Below are 18,832 nucleotides of genomic sequence, written 5' to 3' on the forward strand. Positions count from 1 at the left end.
ATAAGAGCCATCCTAGGTTTCTGATGAAAGTATCATCTACCTGTAATATAATACCCAAGAAAATTAACTGAAATACTCCATCTAATAAGTTAAATAAGGGGCCAGTAACAGATATATTAAAAGTCAATTTTTAAAAAACAAGCAAACAAAAAAACCAAGACAATTAATTTAGTAAACTTTAACTGAAGTATATGATATACAGACCAGAAAAATGCACAAATCCTAAGTGTATATAGCTAGATGAGTTTTCACAGTGTGAATACATCCAAGTAACTGACACCCAGGTCAAGATACAAATTTCTTTTGTTAAACATCGTACTCGTGAGATTCATTCACACTGTTATATGTAGTTGTACTCCATTCATTCTCACCTCTATATAGTATTCCATTATGTGACTATAGACAATTTATCAATCTATTCTATTAGTGATATACATCTGGGTAGTTCCTAGTGTTTGGCTAATAGAAACAGATCCCAATGAACATTCATGTACATTATTTTTGGTGGACATATGTATACATTTCTGTTTATTAACACAAAGGAATGGAATGGCCAGTTCTAAGGTCTTCACATTTAGAACCAGCTTTAACAGATAACTGCCAAATAGTTTTTCAAAGTGGCTCTACCAATTTAAGGCTCCTGCCAGCGGCAGGCACGAGAGTTCCAGTCACCTGTCTTCCTGCCAATAATTGATATTGTCTATGTTTTTCAATTTAGCTATTTTGGTAGTATTACATGGTGGTTTGATTTTGGATTTCCCTGCTGACTAATAAAGTTAAATACCTTTTCACTGGCCATTTGGATATCCTTGTTTGTAAAGTGACTTCTGAATGAGTATGTAGGACTGAACAGCAAAGATCAGAAGAAAAGACTCAGTCGTAATAAATATTGCTGGCTTTAGAGAGCCTTAATTAAGTTGACTTTATATCATTTTATGATTTGTTATATAACTAAATTAATATACTTAAATTCACTAAAGACATTTAAGGAGCACTTACATTAAAACTCAAGTTAATGAGGATCACTCAATAATAACTACAAATTTTACTCAAAATGACAGTTATCAAATCCGTAAGTTTCATCCATTTGTTCAAAATGTCCAGATAATGCATCAAAATATCTCTACCACTTCAAAAACTAATGTTAAAAACACTGGTTTTAAGCCGAGTATGGTGGCGTGCCTGTAATCCCAGCTACTCAGAAGGCAAAGGCAGGAGGATCACTTGAACCCAGGAGTTTGAATCCAGCCTGGGCAACATAGCGAGACTCCTATCTCTTTAAAAAAATTGGTTTTAAAATCTATACTTTTTAATGAATCTTGTCCAAATGTTCAATTTTTACAAGATAAGATGTAGGAAAACATACTAGACAGTTGGTTTGAGGAAAATTGTTGGTAACAGATAAAGAAACTGAAAACAAAGAGAGATTATCTTATTCACATTCCTCACTGTTTGTTTCATCCCTTGCTTGAAGAATTTCTCTAAATAATCTTCCACTTAATCTGTTGTCAAATAAGCTAATTGATAAAAAGTCTTTCAGAGTAAGCACACTCCATTCTCTCTCCCCCACTGAATGCAACTAAGAATCTTGGAGGAATAAATGGAAAAGCCATCTGGGGACTCCCTGTTTTTATATTTTCTCTGATATTCCTGGCCTAGACTCAGAGATAGCCTGAAACCCAAGGACTCAGATCTGTACACTGAGTGCAGACATGAAAGAGCTTCAATAGAAGCTCCTTTCTGGTCTGAGCAGTAGGAGACAAGGGTCTCTACAGGACAGAGTGGAGAGATTCTCATTTTTTGTTTTCTTTAGATTTTTTTCATTCTCCCAGGCAATCCTATGGTAGCAGCAATGGCAGCCCAGTAGCACAGGCACATAAAACTGCAAGCTAAGAGTATGGGGGGGAAATCCCTGTTGCTTGCTTCTTCCCGTGCGCCCACTCCCCTTGGTCTTGCCTGCCCCTGGCAATCCTGTGGCTGCAGTGACAGCAGACAGAGCAGCAGAAGCAACCAAAACTCAAAGATGAGAGGTTAAGAAAATCCCTTTTGCTTTCCCTCTTTTTTTTTTTCTTTTTTCTTTTTTTTTTTTTTTGAGACGGAGTTTTGCTCTTGTTGCCCAGGCTGGAGTGCAATGGCGTGATCTCGGCTCACCACAACCTCCACCTCCTGGGTTCAAGTGATTCTCCTGCCTCAGCCTCCAGAGTAGCTGGGATTACAGGCGCACACCACCATGCCCGGCTAATTTTGTATTTTTAGTAAAGACAGGGTTTCTCCATGTTGGTCAGGCTGATCTCGAACTCCCAACCTCAGGTAATCCACGTGCCTCAGCCCCGCAAAGTGCTGGGATTACAGGCGTGAGCCACCGTGCCCAGCCTTCTTTCTCTTTGTTTCCTTTCTTTCCCTTCTTTCCTTCTCTCTCTCTCTGACCCCGCTTTTCTCCTTCTCTCATCCCTCTTGCCACTAGGCTAGGGAGGTAGAAGTAGTAGCAGCTGTTCAGTAGAGAAACTAAAGCACCAGCTTTCTAGCCAGAAAACCAATATGGGGATCCCAAGAGTCAAAAGGTACCAGAGAGATTACTGAGAGAAAGGAGCTCAGGAAAAATTACCTTATAAAGGTTTTTATGAACTCCTAGTCTCACTCTTGAGCTGCACATGTGAAGATATGACCCTAAACAACAAGCTTAAGGCTTTGAGAACTAATTAATCTCCAGGCAAACCACCACCCAGACTGACCACTGGGTGGCACAAATGAGGGGCAGATCCAAATAGCACTGCAAAAGCACTGAAAACTGAACTGACACTGGAACCACAGCCCAAAATGTGCATTTCTTTAATTATCGTACGTGAACAGCATTTCATTATAGTCATTTGATCGTAAAATACCTGTACTTCGGTCCTTTGCCCATTTTTGTCATGTTATTAATTTTTCTGACATATGCTACAAATTGTTTTTACCAATTTGTCTTTTATTTTGCTTATGGCATATCTCTCCTTACCCACTAATATTTTACATAGTTAAATTTATTATTCTTTTTCTTTATGGTTCCTGTCTTTAAGACCTAGCCTTTTACCATTTCGATATCATAAAAATACTTTATATTTTCTTTTAATAGACGTCATTTTATTTTAGTGTTTCATTTGAACAATCCATTTGCTTCCTACTAATCTGCAATCCTGTGGCATTCTTGAATTCTTTAGGTCTGGCTTGTGAAATCCATTTAAAAGACAACTTACCTAACTGCTGAGCCCATTTTATGGCAGTACCAGTGTCTCCTGCATTGCTTTCAGCTAAGCATACGACTTCTTGCCCAATCTTCCACCCAATTAATGGATAAAAGCCTTGCAAAACAAACAACGAATGTTAAGTCAAATATATGCATAATTCATTATAGAGACTTCTAAAATGTAATGATTTGGTTATCTCAAAAAACTGCAAAGTGCCTCTGAAGTCAGACTGTGGACGTTCAAACTCTAGCCCACTTACATTTACTAGCTGTAGTCTTGCAAGTTTCTAACATTTTAGCCTCAGTTTCCTTAACTACAAAACGGCCTACCTCAGAGAGCTACGAAATGAACAAACTGAATTAACACATAAAAAGAACTTAGCACAGTGCCTGGCACATAATATGAACAATAAATACTAATTTGTATTAGCTATAGGCATGTCTACATCTCTAGAAATATGGCAATAAATATTTTACTTGAGAAATAAAAGGGTACTATGAGATTGGTTTGCTAGAGAACTATGCTATTGTATTTATCTGTGGTTTTCAAACAAGGCTCCTAAATAGAAACAATCTAATAGAATTATCAACATTTTCTAATTCCATCTTCCTAGTTAGGGGAAAAAGAAGAGCTTGAGGAGGGATAAAAGGTAGGAAAAAGGTTTTTTAAGCCACCTCTTAGTAACCATGTTATGGAAACAGAGCCCAAACTAGTATAGTTCTATAATCTAGATTTCTTGGTCTGTAAATCCCAGGATTTGTTCTATTAAAAAGAGCAAATTCTTAGCAATTGTCATTATCCATTGCATTGGTCACTAGCTGAGGACTACCACTCGAAGAAATTCACAAAATAATTTTCTAACAAATAGAAAAAAAAAAAATTTAGAACCCTAGTAAGAAGTTTTTTTTTGTTTTTTTTTTTTTTTTTTGGAGACAGAGTCTCACTGCGTCACCCAGGCTGGAGTGCAGTGGCGCGATCTTGGCTCACTGCAACCTCTGCCTCCCCGGTTCAAGTGATTCTCCTGCTTCAGCCTCCCAAGTAGCTGGGATTACAGGTGCTGGACACCATGCCCCCAGCTAATTTTTTTGTATTTTTAGTAGAGACGGGGTTTCACCATGTTGGCCAGGCTGGTCTCGAACTCCTGACCTAGGGTGATCTGCCCACCTCAGCCTCCCAAAGTGCTGGGATTACAGGCATGAGCCACCATGCCCGGCCCCTAGTAAGGAGTTTTGAACAAATACAACATGTATTATAGAAAAATACCCAGAAAGCTGACCATATATCCTGAATTTTTCAATAATATCATTCTTGTTTTTTATGCTTTTCACTTAAAGGGAAAAGAAAGGGAAATGATAATTAACTGTCTTTAAGAATAATAAAATATGTTAGAGAATATCACAAAATGGGAAAATAGTATAAGTATCACAAAAGTTAAATATGAACAGAAGTGATATTTTATTAATAAATAGGATAAATCCTAACTACTTACCTCCAGTAGTCTGTTGAAGGCTATTTCCAGTGTTAATATCCAAAAATGTCCCAGTTCCCATGGTTAATTTCACATCACCTGTCTGGAAGCAGCACTCTCCAAACATGGCTGATTGCTGGTCAGCAACCTACCAAAAATGTTCAAATGTAAACCCATTGCCCTTAACAGTGGCCAATTTTATTATAGCCCATTGTCTCACTTATTGTACTCTCATGATTAAACATCTTCGTTTCTTTTTCCTTTTCCTTAAAATTAAAAAAAAAAAATCCCAAAGAGAATAGGGGGCAACAACCATAGGATAGGAGTCTCCCTAGGACTAATACTCTGCAGATAACTGACATGCCTCAGGAATTGTTTTTATTTTGGTTTGTTGTTGTTTTGTTTTGTTTTTTAGAGACAGGGTCTTGCTCTGTCACCCAGGCTAGAGTGCAGTAAGATCACAGCTCACTGCAGCCTCAAACTTCTGGACTCAAGTGATCCTCCCACCTCAGCCTCCCAAGTAGCTAGGACTACAAGGCAGCTAGGACTACAGGCGCACACCACCACATCCAGCTAATTCTTTTTCATTGAGACGGAGTCTTACTCTGTCGCCAGGCTGGAGTGCAGTGGCATGATCTGGGCTCACTGCAACCTCCACCTCCTGGGTTCATGCCATTCTCCTGCCTCAGCCTCCCAAGTAACTGGGACTACAGATGCGCGCCACCACGCCAAGCTAATTTTTGTATTTTTAGTAGACGTGGAGTTTCACCATGTTAGCCAGATGGTCTCGATCTCTTGATCTCATGATCCACCTGCCCCGGCCTCCCAAAGTGCTGGGATTGCAGGTGTGAGCCACTGCGCCTGGCCATTTCTTTAAAATTTTTTTTGTAGAGATGGGGTTTCACTCTATTACCCAGGGTAGTCTCAAACTCCTGGCCTAAAGCGATCCTCTCACATTGGTCTCCCAGAATGTTGGGATTACAAGCATGAGCCACCATGCCCGGCCTGCCTTAGGAATTTTTAATGGGTAACCTACTTCACGACTTTTAATTATCTATGAATAATCTTAGAAATGAAGGTAAGAGGCCAGGCGCGGTGACTCACGCCTGTAATCCCAACACTTTGGGAGGCCGAGGTGGGCAAATCACAAGGTCAGGAGATCAAGACCATCCTGGCTAACACGGTGAAACCCCATCTCTACTAAAAAAAATACAAAAAATTAGCCGGGCGTGGTGGCGGGTGTCTGTAGTCCCAGCTACTCGGGAGGCTGAGGCAGGAGAATGGCATGAGCCTGGAAGGCGGAGCTTGCAGTGAGCCGAGATTGCACCACTGCACTCTAGCCTGGGCGACAGAGTGAGACTCTGTCTCAAAAAAAAAAAAAAAAAAAAAAAAAAGAAAATAAGAATAAAAATGATAACCAAAAAAAACTAAGATTTTTTTCATTTTCAACTAACATTTGTTTCATTCATTAGTCAAAATAACCAACCCTCACAAATTTATTTATTTTATTAAACAATATAAAACATAGGTAAATGTTTTGATATAAATAGATGTAAGTAAAAACCATCTATTTCCCAACCATACATTTTTGTTAAAATAAAAATTGTAACATTTTGTTAATATAGTCAAATGTAGATATACAAACAGCAACATTTTAAGGATCAAAACTCATCTAAAGGCTGGGCCTGCTGGCTCATGCCTATAATTCCAGCACTTTGGGAGACCTGAGGTCAGAAGTTCAAGACCAGCCTGGCCAACATGGTGAAACCCCATCTCTAGGAAAAATACAAAAATTAGCCAAGCATGGTGGTGCACACCTATAGTCCTAGCTACTCAGGAGGCTGAGGCAGAAGAGTCACTTGAACCCGAGAGGCGGAGGTCACAGTGAGCCATCGGTGAGATCATACCATTGCACTCCAGTCTGGGAGACAAGAGTGAAACTCCATCTCAAAAACAACAACAACTCATTTAAAGAACCCTCTGTCACTAATTGGTAACTCTTCCAGCCATACCTTAATCTAACCCTGCACCTATGCCTAGATTGAATAAGACCGATCCTCTCTAAATGATAATGAATTTATAACTTGGAAATTAAATTCCCTTTCCCTCAGCTGCTCCCCCAGCTACTGTGGAGACTGCACATCTTGCAACAGGTGGTCTATACCTCCTGCTTAAGCTGCCACAGGAAATCAAAGGCAATGTGAAAGGACTCTTAAAAATCAAAAACAGGCTTGGCACAGTGGCTCATGCCTGTAGTCCCAGCACTTTGGGAGGCAAAGGTGGCAGAAGGCCCCAGTCTAGGAGTTCGAGATCAGCCAGGGGAACACAGCAAAATCCTATGTCTACCAAAAATACAAAAAATTAGCCAGGTGTCGTGGCACACACCTGTGGTCTTGGCTAGTTGGGAGGCTGGGGTGGAAGAATCACCTGAGCCCAGGAAGCCGAGGCTGCAGTGAGGCATGATTATACCACTGCACTCCAGCCTGAGTGACAGAGTGAGACTCTGTCTCAAAAAAAAAAAAAAATCAAAAATGGCAAATATTTCATTATTCTACAAACTTATTTACCGGTAGATGATGGCTAAGGACTTTATTAAATGTACATACAACTTTCTCTGCTAGTTTAAGTTGCCCTAACACTGTTTGTGGTTACACTTTATCAAACAGAACATAAATATTCGCCCCATCACTGTGTTTTGTCTCAGAGTACCAAATGTAAACTAAATACTACTCAGAATTAAAAAATTTTTTTTTTAATTTAAGTTTTCTGATAAACAATATACAAGCAAGTCAGAAAAGGTTATAAAGTACTTCCATGATAGAATACTGGCTCAATGGTCCCCTTCCCAAAAATATAGCAGATATTCTGGTCATATCCACGGACCTTTAACTTAAAAAGAAAAAAAAATACTTTAATCTTACTCTGCCAAAGACCTTCTGTTTCTCTTAAAGCTAGTCCCAATTATTAATACATATTACTTTAGTTTATACTATACAAAGGGAATCCCTCAAGTTTCCTACTTACCAAGGCAACTATTGGTATAGGCACACCAAATATCTCTTCATCCACTGATCCAAAATTGTGGCTTCAAATAAAATTCATTAAAAAGTTAGTTACAGCTCTAGAAATATTAGTTTTAAAACTCAGCAAATTGTTTTTTTGCATAAGCCAAAAAGTTACATAATGAACATACAAGTCCTTCAAACATGTAATAAAATGCTTTTCCCCACAAAACAAAATGAATTCAAGAACCATTGTGCTGGTTACTATGTCTGATGTTTATTATTACCTTGTGTCCCTCACGGGAGGTAGGAGAGAAAGTGGTATCGAAATTAGAGAGGTAATCATCCCACTCCAACACATCTGAGCATAAAAACATATCATCAGAATATACATATTTACATATATCAAACCTCTAAACATATATCAAAACATCATGTTGTACATGATATATTTGTCAATTAAAAATAAACTAATTTTAAAAATTTAAATCTATATTACACAAAAATGTGTGATTCAAAAAGAAGAAAAAAAAATTTTTTACCTTATATGGGTCAAAAAGTCCAGTTGTACTAGCATTTGAAAAATCTGTGGCATATACAGAACCTAAATTTAAATAGGAAATAATACATTTATTATCAGATAGTATAAATCAACACCTGTCGATAGTATATAATATAGACCTTTGTCTACCCTCAAATTCATTCCAAAATGTGTATTTTCTTTTTTTTTTTTATTTTTTTTGAGACGGAGTTTCACTCGTTGCCCAGGCTGGAGTGCAATGGCACGATCTTGGCTCACCGCAACCTCTGCCTCCCGGGTTCAAGTGATTCTCCTGCCTCAGCCTCCCGAGTAGCTGGGATTGGAGGCATGTGCCACCACACCCGGCTAATTTTATATTTTTTAGTAGAGACGGGGTTTCTCCATGTTGGTCAGGCTGGTCTCGAACTCCCAACCTCAAGTGATCCGCCTGCCTCAGCCTCCCAAAGTACTGGGATTACGGACGTAAGCCACCGCACCTGGCCCAAAATGTGTATTTTCAATGTGAAGTCTCCAAAAGCAATTTCCCACTTAATATTTATGAACTTTTATAGTTGTGCAAAAGTACTCACATACATGTTGTCACTTTATGATCCCCCAGGTTAAAGATGACAAAGAGGCTCAAAGATGTTAATGTCACCCATAGTTATACCCACTAGCAAAATGGCAGATTTGTTACTGAACTTGTCTTATCATTCTTGAAATTAAGACTGTTCCCCAGTCTTATATTGAAGTTTCATCACAATTTATTTAAAAATTGTCCTCCTCTTATAATAAATCTAGAATAAGTCTAGCTTTACTAGAACATATTGTTAATAGGGTACCAAAGAGCAGTACAGGAAGGGGGAAAAAAAAAAAAAACTTCTGGCCAGGTGCAGTGGCTTACGCCTGTAATCCCAGCACTTTGGGAGGCTGAGGCAGATGGATTGCTTGAGTCCAGGAGTTCAAGACCAGCGTGGGCAACATGGCAAAACCCTGTCTCTACTAAAAATACAAAAAATTAGCCAGGCATGGTGGCACATACCAATAGTCCCAGCCACTCAGGGGGCTGAAGCGGGAGGATCGCTTGAGCCCAGGAAGCTGAGGCTGCAGTGAGCCATGATTACACCATTGCACTCCAGCCTGGTTGACAGAGTGAGACCCTAGCTCAAAAAAAAAAAAAAGTAACTTCTACTTTTTTTAGGCAAATCATTTCTCTTGATCAAATTTCGGTTATTTAAAATAGATCTTTCAGGTCATCTTTACCTTTTGTGAGCTTATATAACAACCAGGTATCAATAGTCCCAAAGCAGCAATTTTCTTCTTCAACTGCCTTTTGCACCTTGAAAACACAACAGCACAAAATCGATTCAAAAAGGCTAAATTACTAAGTGCATGATTAAATGCAGATCAGTGATACAATATAAACCCATTTTTATAAAAATTAATATGTACACAAAAACATTTCTAGAATATATTCCAAATGGTTCTAAGTGATTATTATATAGGGCATGAGATCTAGCCAGGGGAGAGAGGGAAGATTTTCATTTTCTGTATAATATTTCTGAAAGGTTTTAGTTGTATACCAAGCATGCGTTAGTTACTTTTGTGTTTTTTGTTGTTTTTTTTTTAAAAAAAACAAAGTATATACATTTTTAGTTTAAACATACACTAGTCGGCTGGGTGCGTTGGCTCATGCCTGTAATCCCAGTACCTTAGGAGGCCGAAGCAGGTGGATCACCTAAGGTCAGGAGTTCAAGACCAGCCTAGCCAACATGGTGAAACCCCATCTCTACTAAAAATGCAAAAAATGGCCAGGTGCGGTGGCTCACACCTGTAATCCCAGCACTTTGGGAGGCCGAGGCGGGCGGATCACGAGGTCAGGAGATTGAGACCATTCTGGCTAACATGGTGAAACCCTGTCTCTACTAAAATATACAAAAAAAAATTAGCTGGGCATGGTGGCGGGCACCTGTAGTCCCGCTACTTGGGAGGCTGAGGCAGGAGAATGGCGTGAAGCTGGGAGGTGGAGCTTGCAGTGAGCCGAGACTGCACTCCAGCCTGGGCGGCAGAGCGAGACTCCGTCTCAAAACAAAACAAAACAAAACAAAAAAAAGCCCAAAGCTGGGATGGCATACTATGGCCCACAGGCCAAATCTAGCCTACTCTCTGTTTTTGTACAGCAAATTAAAAATGGTTTTCATAATTTTTAATGGTTAAAAAGACAAAAGGAGAATATTTTGTGACACATGAAAATTATATGAAACTCAAATTTCAGTGTCCATAAGTAAAGTCTTATTGGAACACAGCTATGCTCATTTGTTGCCTATGGCTGCTTTCATGGCAGAGTGGTTGTGACAAAAAGCTTATACCCCCAAAGCCTAAAATATTATTAACAGGCCGATTCTTGGCATAAAGCATGCCAAGAGAAACAGAAGTGTCAACACCTCTGTAAACTATAATAGCTAGCAGAGAAACTGAAATGCCTGTTAGGGTGTTATTAACATACTGAAAAACAATTTCTTGAAACAAAGTTTATCACCTCTATAACTCTTATTTGTCCTTCAAGACCAGCATTTCCTGGCTTTGTCCAAGCCTACCCCACTCCCACACTCCTTCTAACTCACTCTGTAGCATTCTACAGATAGCTTCCATTTAGCCATTATCTCATACCATTACTGCCTCTCTACTAGACCCTTAGCTCTTTAAGGGCAGGGACAAGATTGCATTTATATTCATATCCCCAACACCTAGGAGGGTTCCCAGCAAATAGCAGATGTTCCAAAAAATACTTAAGTAAGTAAATAACTGAAATAAAAAGAAAAGCAAATGGAAACATTTAAAGATAAATTATACTTTAATAGTAGAAAGGATCAGTAAAATGAAAACAAATGACATGAGTTCCAAAAACGAGGTCATTTGTAGGTTATTTATAATACAAGTACTTTAAGATTCCATTCAAGAGTTATGCCACTTAAATATGGAGCGCTTTCAAGTATTCTTATATTTCAAACTCTTGTTAAACTTAGAAATTTTTATTCTAAAATTTGTTCCAGATACAACTTTTTTTAATAGCCAAAAGTTAACCTGTATTTCAGTGAGTAGCACAATGCCTGACAGGTGGTAAATTCATCCATCTATTAAAAAAATATTTATGAGTCAGGGCCTCTGATAGGTGCTAGGCCCTTAGGAGGCTAGGGTGACACAGAGTAGACATCAGGGCTTCCTAAGGTAGGAGGACCTAGGTCAACCCCCCTCACGTTGGCTAAGGACTGCAAATGGCTCTACCCTAAGAGTAGGAGTAAACTAGGACCGGCTCTCATAGGAACTACAAGTCAGATTTGAATCATCTCAATTATTAAGTTGGATTGAGATAATCCTGTTAACTGGAAGAATGGAAGAAACAAACATAAATCTTATCTAGAGCAAGACAGCATTATGTTAAGGCTCTCAAATTCTACACAGAATTTTACAAATATAATATCAAGGTCACATATATACACATGTATACCAATAAGTAACCAGGCATATGAAGAAACAATAACATGGAAGAAAAACAAAAACAGGAATAAAAGACAGTCCATGGGAGCTACAGATGATGGAATTCACAGTCGTGGACTTTAAAATAAACATGCTAATTATACGGGAAAAAATAAAAATTATAGAACTAAAATATTAAGAACTTGATGGGTTTTAATAGCACATTAGAAACAATTGAAGAGTGAATAATAGATTGGAAGACAGGTTGGAATAGACTGGGTAGAATGAAGCACAGAGAGACAAAAGGATGGAAAATATGTAAGATAGGGTTAGATATACAGGGGATTCAGTGAGAAGGTCTAAACTTGAAAATGTACAAGAGGGGACTCCAATTTCCCGTCTGATAGGTAAAGAGCTTGGAAGTCATTACTTACATCCTCACAAAAAAAAAGTTGAGCAAACTGAAAATCAACAACTCTCCTTAGATCCATAGAGAATTGAGGTCCTAGGGCAATGGCCCGTATTTGGGCTTTCAGAAAAAAAGATAAGGAGAATGGAGCAGAAATTACATTTGAAGAGATAACACCTGAGAATTTTTCAAAATCAAAAAAAAAACTCAAGCAACAAATTCAAAAAGCCCTACAAACCCCAAGTAGCTTGCATAAAACACACTAAACCTAGATAATAAGCACAGAAAATATGTTTGATAAATTCAATACCCATTCATAATAAAAAGTGTCAGCAAACTTAGCAAAGAAATGGAACTTCCTTAATTTGATAAAGTACAAAGGATAGCACCCCAAAGCCAAATTCATACTAAGTAAAGAAATGTTGAAAGCCTTTGGTCCAAGATCAGAAACAAGAAAAAGAATTAATGATCCCTCCTTCTAATCAACATATCCTGGAGGTCCTTGCCAATGAAAAAGAAAAAAGTGTTAAACCAGCAGAAAAAAAATCTAGTCATTTGCAAAAGACATAACTGTATACACAGAAACATCCCTTGCAAAAAAAGCTATTAGATAAGTTACTAGAATAACTAAGTGAATTCAGTAACATTACTGGATTAAAGGTCAATTCACAAAAAGTAACTATATTTCTAAAGACCAGCCAAAAAGAAGTATAAATAATTTTTTTTTTTTTTGAGACAGAGTCTGGCCATGTCACCCAGGCTGGAGTACAGTGGTGCAGTCTCAGCTCTCTGCAACCTCCACCTCCCGGGTTCAAAAGATTCTTCTGCCTCAGCCTCCCGAGTAGCTGGGACTACAGGTGCGTGCCACCATGCTCGGCTAATTTTTGTATTTTTAGTAGAGACAGGGTTTCACCATATTGGCCAGACTGGTCTTGAACTCCTGACCTCGTGATCCACCCACCTCGGCCTCCCAAAGTGCTGGGATTACAGGCATGAGCCACTGCACCCGGCAAGAAGTATAATAATTTAAAGGACTAGTTAAAATAGCTACAAAAGATATAAATTGCCTAACAATAAGTCTACACATTAAAAAAAACTTTAAGTGGGGCTAGGTGCGATAGCTCACACCTATAGCCCAGCACTTTGGGAGGCCAAGGTGGCAGGATCACTTGAGCTCAAGAGTTTGAGGCCAGCCTGGGAAACAGTGACACTCTATCTCTATTAAAAGTGAAAAAATTTGGCTGGGCGCTGTGTCTCTTGCCTGTAATCCCAGTACTTTGGGAGGCCGAGGCAGGTGGATCACTTGAAGTTAGAAGTTCAAGACCAGTCTGGCCAATATGGTGAAACCCCATCTCTACTAAAAATACAAAAATTAGCCTCCTATAATCCCAGCTACTTGGAAGGCTGAGGCAGGAGAATCACTTGAACCCAGGAAGTAGAGGTTGCAGTGAGCCGAGATGATGCCAATGCACTCAACCTGGGTGACAGAGTGAGACTCTGTCTCTAAATAAATAAATAAATAGTGAAAACATTAGCAGGGCATGGTGGCACACGCCTGTAGTCCCAGTTACTCAGGAGGCTGGGGCAGGAAGCTCACTTGAGCCCATGAGTTTTGAGGCTATAATGAGCCACGATCATGCCACTGCACCCCAGCCTGGGTGACAGAGCAAGAATCTGTCTCGAAACAAACAAACAAAAATTTTTTTAATGGCAAAAGATCTGAACAGACACCTCACCCAAGATATACTGATGGTAAATAAGCACATGAAAATATGCTCTGTATCACAAGTCATTAGGGAACTGCAAACAATGAATATTACTACACACCTATTGAAACAATAAGATACTACTACACACCTATTAAAATAGCTAAAATCCAAAGCACTGACAACAGCAAATGTTGGCAAGGATACGGAGCAAGAGGAACTCTCCAACTGTTGGCGGGAATGCAAAATGACACAGCTACTTTGGAGGATAGCTTGATAGTTCCTTACAAAACTAAATGCAGTCTTACCATATGATCCAACAATCATACACCTATTTACTCAAATGAGTTGAAGATTTATGTCCAAATAAAAACCTGCACCCAAAAGTGTATAGCAGTTTTATTCATAACTGCCAAAAACTGGAAGTAACCAAGATGTTTTTCAATAGGTAACTGGATAGGCCAGGCACGGTGGCTCATGCTTGTAATTCCAGCAGTTTGGGAGGCCAAGGCAGGTGGATCACTTAAGGTCGGGAGGTCGAGAGCAGCCTGGCCAACATGATGAAACCCCGTCTCTACTAAAAATACAAAAATTAACTGGGCATGGTGGCAGGCACCTGTAATCTCAGCTACTTGGGAGGCTGAAGCAGGAGAATCGCTTGGACCTGGGAGGTAGAGGTTGCAGTGAGCTGAGATCATGCCACTGCACTCCAGCCTGGGCGACAGAGTGAGATTCCGTCTCAAAAAAAAAAAAAATGTGATTAGATAAACTGTGCCACATTCAGACAATGGAATATTATTAGGTGATAAAAAGAAATGAGCTAACAAGGCACAAAAATACATGGAGAAACCTTAAATGCATATTGCTAAGTGAAAGAAGCCAGTCTGTAAAGTCTATATACTATATGATTCCAACTATATGATATTCTGGAAAATACAAAGCTAGAGACAATAAAAATATCAGTGTTACCCAGGGTTCAGAAAGAGATGTGAGTAGGTGAAGGACAGGGGATTTTTCAGGACAGTGAAACTATGGTGTATAATAGTACTGCAATGGTAGATACATTACATTAATAATAATGTTTCCATATTGGTTCATTAATTGTAACAGATGTACCACCGTAATACAAGATGCTAATAACAGCAGAAACTGTTGGGGAGTAAGGGCATATGGAAACTATATTTACTGCTGAATGTTTCTGTAAACCTAAAACTACTCTAAAATTAAAGTGTATTAATTTTTTAGAAAACAAAGGACTGAGGTACTTCACAAAAGGATATACAAATGGTAAGTATGTGAAAAGATATCAATTTTGTTAGGAAATAGAGTAATGCAAATTAAAGCCACAATGAAATTGAGAAGTGTGAGTTTTCCCATACTGTTCCTTTTTCAAGATTCTTTTGCTAATCTGGGTTCCTCAAATTTCTATGTGAATTTTAGGATCAGCTTGTCTGCTACAAAAAACAAAAACAAAAACAAAAAAAAGCAGAAATTTTGGTAGAAATTGTGTTGTACCTGTAGATAAATTCGAAGAATACTATAATCTTAACAGTATTAAATATTCCAATCCATGTATATAAGATGTCTTTCCATTTATTTAGGCCTTCATTAACTGTATTCAACAATGTTTTGTACTTTTCAAAGTATATATTTTGTAGTTAAGCTTATTCATACGTATTTTATTCTTTTTGATGTTTTTGTAAATGAAATTGTTTTCTTTCTTTCTTTTTTTGTGTGGGTAGACAGCATCTCGCTCTGTTGCCCAGGCTGGAGTGCAATGGTGTGATCTCAGCTCACTGCAACCTCTGCCTCCCCAGTTCAAGTGATTCTCCTGCGTCAGCCTCCCACATAGCTGGGATTACAGGAGCCCACCACTATGTCTGGCTAATTTTTGTATTTTTAGTAGAGACAGGGTTTCACCATGTTGGCCAGGCTGGTCTCAAAATCCTGATCTCAGGTGATCCACCCCCCTCGGCCTCCCAAAGTGCTGGGATTACAGGCATGAGCCACTGCGTCCAGCCGAAATTGTTTTCTTAATTTCACTTTCTAGTGTTCATTGCTAGTATATAGAAACACGATTTTTAGCTGTGTGCGGCGGGTCACACCTGTAATCCCAGCACTTTGGAAGGCTGGGGTGGGAAGATTACTTGAGCTCAGGAGTTCAAGAGCAGCTAGGACAAAATAGTGAGACCTTGTTTCTACAAAAAATTTAAAAATTAACTGGGGCCAGGCACGGTGACTCACACCTGTAATCCCAGCACTTTGGGAGGTCGAGGTGGGCAGATCACTTAATGTCAGGAGTTCGAGACCAGCCTGGCCAACATGGCGAAACCCCGTCTCTACTAAAAATACAAAAGTTAGCTAGGCGTTGTGGCGCACGCCTGTAGTCCCAACTACTTGGGAGGCTGAGGCAGGAGAATCACTTGAGCCTGGGACGCAGAGGTTACAGTAAACCAAGATCATGCCACCGCACTCCCTACTGGATGACAGAGTAAGACTCCATCTCGAAAAAAAAAAAAAAAATTAACTGGGCATGGTGGTGTGCGCCTGTAGTCCCAGCTACTCCGGCGGCTGAAGTAAGAGGATCTCTTGAGCCTGGAGGTTGAGACTACAGTGAGCTGCGATCGTGCCACTGTACTCAAGCCTGGGTGACAGACTCTGTGTCAAAAAAGAAAATTTTTTTTTTTGTATATTGATCTTATACCCTCCGACCTTACTAAACTCATTTATAATATTAGTGCTAATTTTTTTAGGAAATTCCTTACGATTTTCAATATACAAGATCATGTCATCTGCATCATAGAGATAGTTTTACTCCTTCCTTTCCAATCTAGTTGCCTTTTATTACATTGTCATACTCAACTGCCCTGGCTTAGAACCTCTCATACAATGTTAATTAGAAGTGGTGAGAGTGGAAATCTTTGTCTTGTTCCCGAACTTAGGAGAAAAACATTCAGTTTTCAACTATTAAGTATGGTGTCGGCTGTGGGTTTTTCAAAGATCAGGTTGAAGGAGTTTCCTTCTATTCCTAGTACGTTGAGCATTTTATCATGAAGAGGGGCTAGATATTGTCAAATGCTTTTTTCTATATCTACTGACATGATCATGTGTTTTTTTGTCCTTTATTCTATTAATATGGTGTATATTAATTTTCTATTTTTTTACATTTACCAGTTTTTATAAAAGATCCATATTAATTGATTTTTTGAATGGTAAACCAATCCTGTATTCTTGGGATAAATCCCACTTAGTCATGATATATAATCCTTTTTATATGTTGCTGGATTTGACTTGCTAATATTTTGTTGAAGTTTTGTGTGTGTATGTGGTTTCTTTCCAGAGACAGGGTCTTGCTCTGTCATCCAGGCTGGAGTGCAGTGGTGGTGTGATCCTAGATCATTGCTGTCTCAAACTCCTGGGCTCAAGAAATCCTCCCACCCCCGTCTCCCAAGTAGCTGGGACTACAGGTGTGTACTACTATACCCAGCTAATTTTTTAATTTTTAATTTTTTTGGAGAGATGGTGTCTTGCTATATTGCCCAGGCTGGTCTTGAACTCCTGGGCTCAAGCAATACTCTTGCCTTAGACTCCCAAAGTGCTGGGATTACAGGCATGAGCCACCACACCCAGCCTTGTTGAGGATTTTTGCATTTGTATTCATAAGGAATATTGGTCTATCAGTTTCTTTTCTCTTGATGTCTTTGATCTGGTTATCAGGGAATACTGGCCTAAAAGAAAGAGCTGGGAAGTATCTCTCACTCCAATAATGGAAGTATAATCCACTCCAATAATGGAAGTATAGTGGGGTATTAAAGTCTCCAACTAGTAGTATTCAATTGTCTATTTTCCCCTTCTATTTTTTGGAAGAATTTGTGAAAGATTGTGTTAATTCTTCTTTAAACTTTTGGTAGAATTCACTAGTAAAGCCATCTGGCTCTGGGCTTTTCTAGGTGAGAATTTATTATTTATTACTTCAATCTCTTTACTTGTTATAGATTTATTCAGATTATTTATTTCTCCTTGAGTTATTTCCAGTAGTTTGTGTATTTCTAGGAAATTTTTCATTTTATCTTGGTTATCTAATTTGTTGGCATGCACTTGTTCATGGTATTGCCTATTAATCCTTTTTATTTCTGTGAGGTCAGTATTAATATCCATAATTTCATAATAATTCATAATTTTAGTTATTTGGGTTTTCTCTAGTCTTTGTCAGTTTAGCTAATCTTTTCAAAGAAGCAACTTTCGGTTTTATTGATTTTCTTCACTGTTTTTCTATTCTCTATTATATTAATTTTGTTCTAATTCCATTATTTCTTTCCTTCTGCTTGTTTTGAATTTAGTTTGCTCATCTTTTTCCATGTCGTAAGGTAGAATGGTAGATTATTGACGTGATATTTTGCTTCTTTTTAAATATACTCTTCTACATGTAATATCATTTTGCTATAAATTTCCTTCTAAGTACTTTATCTGCATCTAATAAGTTTTGGTATGTTGTATCTTATTTTCATTCATCTCAAAGTATTTCTTAATTTCTCTTATGATTTCTCCTTGGACCCTTTGGTTATTTTTAAGTGTGTTGTTTAATCTTCATATATTTTTGAATTTCCCAAGTTTTTTCTGTTACTTTTAATTCGAAGCCTTTATGGTCAGACAACAGACTTCGTATAATTTCAACCCCTTTAAATTTATTGAGGCTTGTAGTATGGCCTAGCCTATGATCTATCCTGGAGAAAATTCCATGTACACTTCAAGAGACTGTATATTCTGTTCTTGGGTAGAGTTTTCTATAAATGTCTGTTAGGTCTAGTTAGTTGTTACTGTTAATCAAATTTTCTACTTCCTTGTTAATCTGTCTAGTTATTCTATCCATTATTGAAAGTGAGGGTCAAGCGCAGTGGCTCTCGCCTGTAATCCCAGCACTTTGGGAGGCCGAGGCAGGTGGATCACGAGGTCAGGAGATCAAGACCATCCTGGCCAATACAGTGAAACCCCATCTCTACTAAACATACAAAAAATTAGCCAGGTG

At 38.6% G+C, this 18,832-nt stretch overlaps 1 protein-coding gene across 5 annotated transcripts in view; it reads right to left on the reverse strand.

Moving 5' to 3' along the window:
* Positions 1-18,832, reverse strand: part of GK5 (glycerol kinase 5) — a 73,320-nt gene that overhangs the window by 26,214 nt on the left and 28,274 nt on the right. For all 5 annotated transcript variants that reach the window (XM_055110574.2, XM_055110575.2, XM_055110573.2 and 2 more), the window contains exons 6-11: positions 9,478-9,553; positions 8,237-8,298; positions 7,982-8,055; positions 7,717-7,777; positions 4,714-4,840; positions 3,234-3,338 (exon numbers count right to left, since the gene is read on the reverse strand). In XM_055110574.2, coding sequence (XP_054966549.1) covers positions 3,234-3,338; positions 4,714-4,840; positions 7,717-7,777; positions 7,982-8,055; positions 8,237-8,298; positions 9,478-9,553 — 505 coding nt within the window. The remainder of the gene's footprint in view (positions 1-3,233; positions 3,339-4,713; positions 4,841-7,716; positions 7,778-7,981; positions 8,056-8,236; positions 8,299-9,477; positions 9,554-18,832) is intronic.

This window comes from Pan paniscus, chromosome 2 (genome assembly GCF_029289425.2).
Source record: "Pan paniscus chromosome 2, NHGRI_mPanPan1-v2.0_pri, whole genome shotgun sequence".
NCBI classification, from domain to species: domain Eukaryota; kingdom Metazoa; phylum Chordata; class Mammalia; order Primates; family Hominidae; genus Pan; species Pan paniscus.